General features: G+C 45.1%; 1 protein-coding gene across 1 annotated transcript in view; it reads right to left on the reverse strand.

The window, feature by feature from the left end:
- Positions 1-10279, reverse strand: part of CCDC3 (coiled-coil domain containing 3) — a 55623-nt gene extending 45344 nt beyond the window's left edge. The window contains exons 1-2 of the mRNA XM_065397456.1: positions 9900-10279; positions 7404-7578 (exon numbers count right to left, since the gene is read on the reverse strand). Of these exons, the coding sequence (XP_065253528.1) occupies positions 7404-7578; positions 9900-10279 (555 nt within the window). The remainder of the gene's footprint in view (positions 1-7403; positions 7579-9899) is intronic.
- Between the last annotated feature and the right edge of the window lie 2750 nt (positions 10280-13029).

Here is a 13029-nt window from a genome sequence, read left to right on the forward strand (position 1 = left end):
ACAATCCGATCTGCAGGGAGCAAGTTCACGGCCAGATGTCACAAACGTAGGCTTGGCAGGATTAGATTTAAATCGGTATCTGTCAGTGAACGTTGATTTCAGCTGACATGCTGAGATCGACAAGAAAAAAAAAACATCCATCCGTAACAGTTGGCGCAAGAGCAGCCTGCCCAACGCCGTGCCTGCAGGGATCGGGTGTCAGCGGCCCTGTGGCTGTGCAGGGAGCATTCTGCAGCTCTGCTGTCACAGCCCCGCTCGCGCACTCGCCAGCCAGGAGTTGAGGGGCCGTCCCCGGGCAGGAGCTGTTCAGCAGCAGGGCGGACTCTCATGCAGCTGAGGGCTTGTCTTCCTCCTTACAGTCCTGGGCTGGGGTCTCTGTTCCATGGGACCAGGGATGCAGCTTCCCCCACACCTTGGGGGACCATGAATGCAGCTCCACTGCGAGCGCTATCCTAACCCCTCTCTCTCCCCTCCTTAATGTCCCACAACTGTAAAAATAAAAACAATTAAAAATAGAAATCTATATTAATCATTGAAATTGCAAATAAATAAATGAAAATTGAATTCTGCCACGCCTACACATAGGAATGGGCAGGCTCCCACTGAAGACTTGGCATGATGGTTGGTCCTTCTCAATTGGTTTTTCATTTCTGTCTTTCTCAAAGTGTTTACGTTAATTGAGGGTTGCTCTCCATTCAGGACTGGCTTTGGCTATGTCTTCGAAGTTATCAATAGTTATGCAGTATGAGCTGAGATTCTGCTTACAGGTGTCTTTGAAGCGTTTACACTGACTGACGCTCTAGGGCTTTCCGAGTTTCAGCTCACCACAGAGGTCTATTTTCAGGAGTGTATCACTGTCCATTCTGATAACATAACCTCTCCATTTAAGCTGAGTTTTGATGCTCATTGGCTCGATGCTGGCTGTTTTGGCTTTTTCAAGGATGTTGATGTTTGATGCGTGGTCTTGCCAGCGGACCCTCAGAACAGAGCGAAGACAGCGCATGTGAAATTTTTCAAGTTGCTTGATGTGTCTGTGGTAAACTGTCCATATTTCACACCCATATAGAAAAGGATGCTATCACTGCTGCAATGGATATCATGTTTTGTTGGCAGTTTGATGGTATGCTGGTTGAGTATCCTATTGTGAAGTCTTCCAAAAGCCTGGCTTGCCTTTCGTGTTCTGTTTGATATTTCTTGACCCATTGAACCATCACTTGAAGTAGTACTGCCAAGGTATGTAAAGTGATTGATTGATCTTTACCACCAATGATATTTGGTTCAGTGGTAGTGGTTGCCGGGGCTGGTTGGAAGAGGACTTCAGTTTTTTCCAGGCTGACAGCGAGTCCAAACTGTTTAGTGGCCTCTTAGAATCTGTCAAGCATAAACAGTAGGTCACTTTTCACTATGATTAAGTAGGGAACCATAATCCACAAAAAGAGCTTCAAATAGGAGTTCCTCAAGGCCTTTTGTTTTTGCACAAAGCCTTTGGAGATTGAAGAGTTTTCCGTAAGTTCTATACCTTATGTAGATGCCCCTTTGAAGGTTGTCAGTTGTGTAATTTAGAACAGCTGCAAAGAAGAAACCAAAGAGGACTGGTGCCAGCACACAGCCTTGTTTCACACCCTTAGCTATGGGGAATGGTTTACAGAGGCCACCCTCTGAGAGTATTTGCCCAGTCATGTCTTTGTGGAATTGACGTATGATAATGAATTTGGTGGGGCAGCCACACTTTTCAAGAATTTTCCACAGGCCATTTCTGCTCACAGTTGCAAATTATTTTTTTAGATCAATGAAGACAGCGTAGAGTTCTGTATTTTGTTCAATACATTGTTCCTGAATCTCTCTCTCTCTCTCTCTCTCTCTCTCTCTCTCAATGAAAATCATGTCTGTGATGCTCTGACCTGATTTAAACCCACATAGGGCCTCTCGTAGAAGCTTTTCTGATACTGTTTTGACAAGCCAATTGAGCAAGGTACAACCGAGGATTTTGCCACTTACAGATAGCAGGGAGATGCCCAGGTAGTTGCCACAGTCAGATTTGTTGCCTTTATTTTTGTATTGTGTAACTATAAAACTATTATTGCATTTTTGAAATCCTGAGGAATTTTCTCAGTTTCCCAGATATCCTTAATAATTTTGTATAGATGACAGTTTTGGGGCCTGCAAGTTTAAAGATTACAGCAGCGTGCTGTCTTTGCCTGGTGATTTACCTGACTTCATTTGTTTGATAGCTTTTGCACTTCCTCAACAGTAGGCAACTGGGCAATTTCTTCATGTATAGGGTGCTGGGTTAGTTCCTCTAGCACTTGTTGGTTGACAGTAAGGATGGTTGAGTAGCTCAGCAAAGTGCTGCCCCTATCTTTCAGAGATGCCTCTCTTTTTCTTTATTGAGGTAGATTCATCTGAACAGCTTTATGGAGCTGGTCCATTTCGATGGCCCTTAAATGGCCTTCAGGGAGTCATAAAACAACTTTATGTTGTTTATCGATGTAAGCTTGTATTTCTACTTTCTTTTCCCCCCAGTTATCCTGAAGAACATGAAGCCGTATTTGACTTTATCCTTCTTTGATACTGATTCTTTGTTGTTTTGTCAACACATAAACACATCGTTCGTTCTTTTCCTGAAGGATCTTTTTTATTTCATCAAACCTATCCTGGTGCTGTCTTCCAAGTCTTGAAGGATGGCTGATGTGAATATGTTCCACTTTTTGAGTGTGTTCTTGGGTGAGGATGTAATGCTATCAAATTTTTCCTTTGTTTTCCTTCAGTTTGTCTTGATTAAATGAATGTCTCAACTTTGCTATGTTCAGTTTCAGTTTAAATCTGTTCAGAATTCTTTATTTCACTGAGGGGCAACAATGTGGAAACTGAAAATGGCTCCGATCATCCTGTGGTCAGCCCAACAGTTTGCTCCTTACTTGGCTCTAGTGATTGTGATGTCCCTGATATCTCTTTGCCGTCTAATGACATAGTCAGATGTCAGTGCTTTGATCTTGGATGCATCCAGGAAGTTTTGTATTTGTCTGCTTTCCTAAAGCTTGTAGCAAGAATGAGCTCATGCTCAGCACACTTGCTGAGTAGCAGAAGACCACTGTTATTCATTTTTCCAACTCCACTGTTCTTTATTACACCACTTCAAGCCTCACTGACATTTCTGAGTCTGGCATTAAAGTCTCCCAGTAGTAGGAGTTTGTCTCCCCTAGGATTAGAATGACATAATCAAACCAGAATAGAACTGTTCATTTATTTCTTTTGTACTGTTCATGGTTGGAGCATAAGCATTGACAAGAGCCGCAAAGCATGAATTTCCAGTGGGAACTTGTAGAGTCACTAGGCATTCAGTTTTGCCCACAGGTAAGGCCTTTCAGTGATTTCAGGAGGCTGTTTCTAACAGGAACAATGCCATAAATTCTGTCTTCCTCCGCTGGTTTCCCTTTCCAAAAGAAGATGTAGCCACCTCCGAAGGGTCCTTTATGACCCTTCGACTGCAAGTTTGGTTTCACTAAGGGCAGCTATGTCAATGCTATATTTAGTAGCTTGCGTTGCAATTAATGCTGTATGTCTTTCAGGTGTTATTGTTGTCCACTAGAGTCTGCATGTTCCATGGCTCCACAGTGAGATCTTGTTTTTCTTATAGGATGCCTGGTGTGTGGATGATCCCCCAGTCGTGGTGAACTAGGCAAATTAAAGTTTGGCAGGCAATGTTTAGGTCATGTTTTCTAACCCCTTCCCTTACTAGAATGAGCATTGATGTACTAAAAAGGGCTGCTCAGCCACTGGGGTGTTGCCAAATAGCCTGGCGGCCCAGAATCCAAGGCTGAGTGACCAGAATCCCAGGTTGCCTGTGTGCAGGTTTGTGACTAACACTTCAACATAGACCTTAGCCCAAGCCTCCTAGGCTGGTTATTCCCATGACTTCTCCCTGACAGGCTCTCAGTTACCTCAAAGAAACCCTTGGTGCTTGATTTCCACTGCCCTGCACCGTGTGTAGCCATTTACACTAATGCAAATCAGCTAATGAGACCCCTCTGGTCTGACTAACAGGGCGAGTCCAGAAAATAACTCTGTACCTCCACATAGGAATCCTAAAGCCTGACAGTGTCAAAGAGACAGTCCCCTGTTGTGTTGCCTCCTTCCCCCTCTGGGCGCCCCTTTAACAGTTTTTTACTTTTAAAAGCTTGAAGGAACAATATCAATTTTTCCCGAAAACTCACTCATTTACTGCAATGGGAACTCAGCATTTATGGCACCTTTCAGTTTAAAAGGGAACAAGAGGTTGCTCAGCCGGCTGGATTTGGAAATTGAAATAGTTTGGATTTTGGTAGGATGAGTATAACTGAGGGAAGTGGGAGAGAACAATGGGGAAATCACAGGCATGGCATTTGTCTGATATGGGAAAGAAGTGACGAAGACACTAAAGGTTTTTCTTCACTACCGTGCCGCAGCGGCGTCGATTAAGTGTATCTGGTGAAGACACACTACATCAATGGGAGCGCGCTCTCCTGTCAATGTAATTAATCCACCTCAATGAGAGGCAGGGCTATGTCAGCGGGAGAGCGTCTCCTACCGACATAGCGCGGTGTGGACACAGCATTAAGTCGATGCAAGTTACTTTGCTCAGGAGGTGGATTTTTTCACATCCCTGAGCGACATAACTTGCATCGACTTAAACTGTAGTGTAGACAAGGCCTAAACATGCAGTCAACAGAGGAGATCAGGCACTGCCTTTGGAAGGAGACACTGCTATTACTCCTTTTTCATGAAGGAGTGAGGATAAAACCCTGACACCTCCACATCATTGCAGCCCTTCCCAAGGGTGGGGAACGCCTGCCTGAAGGGACAGTTCAAAGGAAAACCAGCACTCAGCTTGGAGAACAGAGACATTAGGGGACCCCAGATGAATGAGAGAGAGGCCAGCCTGGATGGTTTTTAAATTGTGCAAAGGAAGCTTTTACTTTTTATTGTAAAGGGAGGTGGAGGGGAGACAAGGTGCCTGTTAATTGGATAGAATTTATCCACTCAGTGTGGATAAAAATCTCAGTCCAAACCTGTAAAGCAAGCAGCTAAAATAATTCCACGCTGGAAGCTGGTCAGAGAGCACAACAGTTGAAACACACTTTTGCTACATTTCTTTCTAAGGCCTGGTCCACACTAACCCCCCACTTCGGACTAAGGTACCCAAATTCAGCTACGTTAATAACGTAGCTGAATTCAAAGTACCTTAGTTCGAACTTACCGCGGGTCCAGACGCGGCAGGCAGGCTCCCCCGTCGATGCCGCGTACTCCTCTTGCCGAGCTGGAGTACCGGCGTCGACGGCGAGCACTTCCGGGATCGATCCGGGATCGATTTATCGCGTCTAGACAAGACGCGATAAATCTATCCCAGAAGATCAATTGCTTACGGCCAGACCAGGAAGTAAGTGTAGACCTGCCCTAAGTTTCCCCAAGTGGCCTTTGGGGATTTTGCCTTGTGACTTCCATGAAAGTGAATGAGCCAGATTCACTGCTGGCATAGCCAGGTGCTACGCCAGGGAAGTCAACTCGATTTGGAGCCATTCTTCTAAGGCACGTGGAAAACTGTGTGGCACGGGAGGGTCATATTAAAACAATGGTTTTAAATATATGCTGTGCTGACAAGAGGTTTTTCTGACCAAAGCGATTCAGGCCCTGATCCTCCACTATATCCAACCCATTGACAGTTAGGGGGCTGGTCGCTGCTCCTTGATTCAGGGCTGCCTGCCCCTGGCTGTAGTAAGGGCTGCAAAGGGTCCACCGGAGCACATGGTATAGTTGAGCTCTTCTCTGCCACATCCCGTTCCCTTCACTGTCCTGAATATGCCCCATCCTTTTTCTCATTACCTGGAGCAGTGCTGGCGTGGCTGGTGTAGGAGCCACCTCGTCAAGATTTATGCCCGCAGCGTTCCTCTGCCTGCCAAGTGGCCTTTGAGGGCTGGAGAATGCAGCTACCAGTCCCCCTGCACTATCCCTGTATATTAACAGGGATGGGTGAAACAAGTTGAATAAAATGCCCTTCACCTCCTTCCTTGCTGCCGAACGTTCACCCCAAGCAGCCTCTGGAGAACTGAAAATTCAGTTAAACCTCCCTCCCCATTAATTAATTGTAGAGTTGGGCCCAAATCAAGACCGTGCCTGCAAACATCTCAGACTCTGAGGCGGTTCAGACTGGAGTCTGAACATAGAAGCTATCCCCTATCTGCTCAAATCCAGATCCCTGATCTGGAGCAGAGGACCAGCAAGGCTTTCCCAGTGTGGGCAGATTTACACCTAAATCTCAAAGTGTTTTGTAACCTGTAAGTATTCTCCACATTTTACAGATGGAGAAACTGAAGTAGGTTTGGGTCTAGACTACCCTGATTCCCAGCCCTGTGCCTTGACTACAAGCCTGTCCTATCTCCTGTCCTAATATTTCTATAACTATGGGATCTGTTTGTAGGATAAATGGTCCCCACCCTCTTAAAAACCACCTGATTTCTATGGCCCACCCCAATACATGATTGAAAATTAGTGTTAAACAGTTAAACCCCCAGGGTTCTATAAAAATTCCACCTGATGGTGACTGCTCTCTGACCTGAGCGGTGTTCTGATTATTTTGCACCACTGGCCAGCTGGAAAACCAGGAGCTAAAACTTCCTATGCTGGCTATGAGCCAGCTTGTAAATAAGAGGCCTTCAATTGGCTATTGAGCTTCTACCATCATTCTCCCGAACAAGGCAAGAGAGCTCCTTCTCCTACGTGTAAACAGTGGTTTCGTAGACCTTGCATGAATCAGCATGACAGAAGTTGCAACCAATGACAAATATCCAGTCATTCCTAAGCTAGAGAGACACTTACAATTCTCATGGCTCCTTGGAGAAACCACCAACTTCATAAAACTATCAGCAATGGCAGAAAAAACATAATCCAAAAGTTTTAATTCTGTAAATAAGCATGAATTGTCCCCACCAAAACTGCTAACAAAGTATTTCCCCTGTTTATTTTAAACCTGAAAGTGACACACATGCCCGCCCCCCCCACCCCCCGCAAAGGCCAAAGGCCATTGTAGACACACCCACCAGTGGTATCTGCATCTGAGACTTTGCTTACTAAAAATGTGTTCTTTCAGCGTGCAGAGTGACCCAATCAAGGACATAGATTTGGTGCCAGCAAGAGTGAGGTTAGAAGCTTCATAATACAGAAAACACTGGCTGAAACAATATCCCACTTGGAACATTCAAGCATTTCAGATAAGACCAGAGCGGGGAGTCTGCTTGTGGCAATACCATGTTACGTTAAAACATTACATGACCATCTAGAAGAAAGGTACCATCAATTGCAACTGCTGTATATTTCACACACTTGTGTTTACAAGTGACGTGGGGATACACCTACCCACTGAGGCTTACCCTGTTGTCCTCTTGAATCTCCCAGTCACTGGAGAAAGTTATGACATGTTGCGCCTGAGAGCAATTGGAAAACTGGAAGAGACTGGAAAACATCCTTCTGTTCTCTTGTGTGTCTGGAAATATTGCATCCTGGAAATTTACTCCGTGAGGAAGGAGGTTATAATTCTCATCCATTCTGAAACAAAAATCAGATAGTACTTACGTCATGTCAAATCATGGGGTATTTTCCCCCCATCTATGTTGTGTTTCTCGCCTATATCAGGACTGTTGCCTGAATGGGCTACACTGGGTGGCAGGAGACTCCTAGGCATATATTCATAGAGGGTGTAAACAGCCATTGGTCCATGACACCCGCTATCATGACAGCAATGTAAACTAGTAGCGGTTCTGCCCAATCGGCTCCAATCCTGCAATGAGTTCCACACAGGCAGGTCCCTGCAACCACACAGATGTCAATGGGGCTCCTCATGGGCACAGGGGTCCTCCCACCAAGGGCCAATTGCACAACTGGGGGCATAATTTGGGATGGTCCTATATTTTGGGCATTTGTTTGATTTTTCTATGCTTTAGTTTGCCATTTCTTTCCAGGTACCCACAGATATAGATGGGCACAATTTAAAATAATCCATTAATAACTAATACAAAATTAGCTTTTAGAGACATTAGCAGGCACCATCAAAACATGTTTTGTTATGCTTCTCTGCCACCACTCCCCTGGTCTGAGATACACTGAGTGTTTCTAAACAAGCTACTGAGTGAATTTCACAAATATTTTTGGATTAAAGGTTCACTGTGATGGCTTTATTCCCACATTGTAGTTTCTTATTCTTATTCTTTTGATGAGCTTAAAATGAGGATTTGGCTGGTACCCAGAAGAGCAAAGAGAAATCTTCTGAGTAAATACTCGGGGATCAGTGCTAAACCCATGTGCCAAACTTTTGAGAGAATAGATACTGGCACCTATCCAGTCTGTAAAACTGACCAGAATCTAGTGTACCTACTGTGGTCTCATAGAAACAAAGAGAGGCTGAGCTGTACACAGTTAAATAACAGCTCAAAATAAATCTGTTCTATAGGAATGCCAAATTATTGTTTGAAATGCTGTATCCTTTTGGTCATGAAAGACATTACCATGGTTTGTAAATGAGCAAGATCACTAAGAAGTTAATATCACAAATCACTGAGCACAAATTAGCAACAAGATGGGAACAAATGCCATCTGCTGGGATGTTTATTTTTCTTTAGAAAGTGATTCTTCATCATTTAGTATTTTATCTGCTGCAGGCTTCTAAAACAGATATGGGGGGGGGGATGAATCACTTTTACTGAATTTAGTTTTCAAAAGATAACTTGATTTGCATCTCAGTTATTAGCTAGAATGCTTGAAAAACTTTACACCCTCTATCTCAAGTTGGAAAAAAAACAATAACATGCTCAGTTCTAAACCTGAACATAAGAATGGCCGTACTGGGTCAGACCAATGGTCCATTTAGCCCAGTCTCCTTTTTTCTGACAGTGGCCAGTGCCAGATGCTTCAGAGGGAATGAACAGAACAGGGGAATTTATTGAGTAAGCTATCCTCTCATCCAGTCCTAGCTTCTGACAGTCAGAGGTTTAGGGACACGCAGAGCATGGGGTTGTGTTCCTGACCATCTTGGCTAATAGCCATTGATGGACCTATCCTCCATGAACATACCAACTTGTCTGTCGAAAACATTCTAAAGGACAACTTTCCAAACTGTCTGCATATATCATGGTGCATTTACTGTCTTCATACTTCAGCTGGCTAGTTATACAGTACTGCACATCAAAGAAACTGACACAGATGATTAAATTTTATAGAACAATGTAAATATTGAACACTGAAAATGTAAGATCCAAACCACACCAACTATAAACAAGCTATAGTAGAACGCATTGTTCGATTTTTGTTGTTATAGATATGTCTGTCACACACCCTAGATTTCAAATAAATTGAACATGTTTGTTTCCACTTTCTGTAGTCTAGGAAAGCACTAATTAAGCACCACTCCTTCCAAGAAAAATCACAATAGAACGTATTCTCCTTTGAAATGCGTAACATTCACGTCTTCTCTGCTAGGTGAATTTGTACCTACCTGAGCAACAATGAGTATGAAACTCCACTATCCAAAGTAAGGAGACTTGCTCTCCCACATGTGCTGCAGCTCGGTAATATTATCTCTAACAGAAATGTACAAGGCTCATCCATGATATAGTTACACACCAGAGAACATTTCCTTTTATTCACTCACTATACAATATTAAGTCATTTCTGGTGGCTCCCTGTGTATTTTAGTTACAGAAAACGTACCGGGCTAACTTTTGTTTGCCTCGGAGAAGCTCTAGAGATTCAGCTGCAGCCAAAGTGCTTTGAGATGCTGGGGTGAAAGTGTTATAGAAGTGCAGAGCATTTATGAAGGAGAAAATGTTCTCTCTCATTTTCAAGCAGGGCATGGGTCACACGTTTTTACTCACCTGAGAAAGAAGAAGTAAGAGTAATCCTGCATGACTGTGTGGGAGTGACAGGAGAAGTAGCCCAGTCCAGTGAGGTTAAGCCTGGAGCCTGCAGGGACTTCCAGCATGCTTCCCCAAGCCTGGTCACACAGCATCTCTATCTCAGCCGAGTAAAAGAGCCCCCCCTCGCTGGCTTCATATTGCCAAGGCAGGTAATTATACATGCTGTACATCTCCTGGTGGAGTGCCAGCACCTTGGCGTACACTATGATCTCTGCCAGCTCAGCCCTGCAGCTTTCACTCAAGGGTCTCCAGTCTGAGGGCAGCTGACAGCCCCAGCATGGGCTGAGCTGCCTTCCAAGGTTCAGCAGGGCTAGCAGCAGCAGCAGCATGTGCCGCATGATGGATGAACGCACAACACACGCCGGACACTTTGGCTTCCCAAGGCAAAAACTGCTGCTGCACCGCGTGAAACAGGAGCCCTGCGCACTGAACCCGCTTGTTGGTAAGGCAGGGGCTGGTGACTGGGGGCTGAGCCCCACCAATCAACCAGGCGGCGTCCAATTGGAGTCACACGGGGAGCGAGGGAGGGGCAGTGACAGCAGCCCGGCCGCTGCGCTTTGCCCAGAACCAGCCTCGCACCGGCTACAGGCAGCAGCAGGAGCGCAGGCGCACAGGGGACGTTTCAAAATCGGAGCAAGGCGTCTGCTGACCCTGCGCGTCTGCGCGCTGCCTGCGGGGGGGACACGGCCCCCGGCCGCAGCCTGTCTTGTGCTCAGGCGGGCTGGGGTGGGGAAGGGGTTTTGAGGCTGGGGGGTAGGTGGGGAGAAGGGGAAACGAAGAGTGATGGAGGAGAAGCAGGAGTAAGGGAGATGCCTTGTGGCTGGGTGGGACGCAGATCTGGGCTGCAAACCATCTCTGGCTCTGCCTCTCTCTGTGCCCTTGAGCACCTCACTTAATCTCCCTGGCCCAGATCCTCAAAGGTATTTAGGTGCTTTACTCCCACTGAAAGCAAACACCTGCCTTTGGGGATCTGCTTCCCAGCTCCCCCATCTGTCAAATGAGGAAGCTACGTCCCTGTCCACCCGTGTGGAGATAAAATGCATGAAGGTGCCTTGGTCCCCACTCCTGCAGCTGGTTCTGGGTGGGCAGACCCCTGCGCCCATGCTGACCCCCCAGGGAAGACCAACAAGGCGCCACGCTGGGCAGGAGCAGGAGACAATGTAAATGTGATGGGGCAGGAACGGTGGGTTTGTACAGTGCCTGGCACGGTGGGGATCTGTGGGTGCTGCTGCAGTGCAAATAATAGACTAGAATGACTGTGTTTGTCAGGCACTCGGAGTCAGTGGTGCTGAGGGCACCCTACATAAGAACGCAGGCAGGCAGGATGGGGTGAGGAGTGGATGATAAGGGGTAGTAGAGACTGAGTCATAGAATTAGAGTGGGAGAAGAGGAATGGGGTAAGAAATGAAAGGAAGTGGGATTGAGATGGTGAAGTGAGGGATGATTGAAGAAGAAAGCAAAGGAGAATGTGTGGACTACAGCTTCCCTGTATCCTCCTTTCCCCCACCCAGTGGGAAGGGGAAGAGTGGGAGAATTCCCCTTAACCTCCCTCTCTCATTCAATGCACAGGAGATGAGGAGGAAGAAGACCAACCTCTGGGCAGGGGAGAACCCCTTCCTGCCAGCCCATTTTTTCTGACCAGCCACAGGTTACCCCGGGCCACTTCTCTCCTCCACCTCCTGCTTTCCCGCATTGCTTACCTATATTAATTTGTTTCAATCACACATATTTAAAAGCTCCTATCCTTAGCTCTAGGCATTTTTTAAATCACAAGAAGCAAGATAAAAATAGAAAGGCAGGCCCAAGCACATCAACCTCTTACTACCATCTTATCCTATCTCATCACAACCTAGAGGTGTCTAGCGGCACATTTTGGTCTCTTCTGGTTAGCGGGACTACTAGGCCTTGGAGAATATCTCCAAGGCTCTGACTACCACTTCAGCAACAGGATACATCTACCAGGGAGCATTTGGTTCTCACACCTCTTACAAGTATTTCCTGAGGCCAATGGCACTGGAGACCACCCAACTCTGTTATAATAATAATTACATTTATTATTACTGCCCTTTATCTGAGGATCTCAAAGGGCCCAAACCTGATCGACTAAAGTTGATAGGAGCCAGGAATAGGCCCAAGGCACCTATAACAGTCTTGTTAGCAGCTATACATCATGCAAAGTTAGTTAAATAACACTGGCTCAACTTCTGCTCTCAGTGACACTGGTGTAAATCTGGAGTAACTTCACTAAGAGTATGTCTACACTACTCACCAGATCAGCGTGCAGCAATGTTAATGTTAAATAAATGCAATATTCACTTTTCATTAGTAGACAGTTCTCCTATACCTTAGTTCTTCATAATTTTTATGGAAAAACATCAAAGATCTGCCTAAAAACAGATTTTTTTAAATTTAGTCGCCCCTCCCCCCCCTCATTCTAGAGTAAATTTGACTGACGGACTCAAATCTTTTTCAGCATTCTTCAGAATCTGTTTCTTGGAGAGCAACATATTGTTTCATAATTGTCAAGAAAAGCTTGATGGGGAAGCCACAATAAGAAGAAATAATAATAAAGGTCAAGGAATCAACAAATTACATGTGATTTTTAAAATGTAATCTTCCAGGGTACGGTTCTTTTTTTTTTTTTTTTTTTTGCAAACTGGGCCAGAGTTGTGATTATTAGGGAATAGTTCACGTTTGTTCTTCAGATTTTGGGTGCAAATAAGAACTAATCTTCTGATCCAACTCCGACTGAAGTTGAAGATTCGACGCCATTGAGTTCAAAAGGAGCTGAATTGGGCCCTATTGTATTGTTGTGCAATGCTGTATGTAACAATTCTGAAGACATTGGTAGTAATCTCTTAGTTAAGTTTGTATTGAAAATTACACTTAAACAGTACTCAACCCTCTGTCAGACTTCGGTCATTGAATTTAGGCTCCACTTTTGGCACAGTAACTCTTCCAGGGACTTTTGAATAGCCCATGTAATTTTTAAAGAGAAATATTGACTAACGTTTGCCAAGGAAACATTTAAAAAGACTCCCTCTTTGAAATGTTGCCCTGTTTTTCTCACATTTACTTGGGTTCCTCT

This window comes from Emys orbicularis, chromosome 1 (assembly GCF_028017835.1).
Source record: "Emys orbicularis isolate rEmyOrb1 chromosome 1, rEmyOrb1.hap1, whole genome shotgun sequence".
In the NCBI taxonomy this organism is placed as follows: Eukaryota; Metazoa; Chordata; order Testudines; family Emydidae; genus Emys; species Emys orbicularis.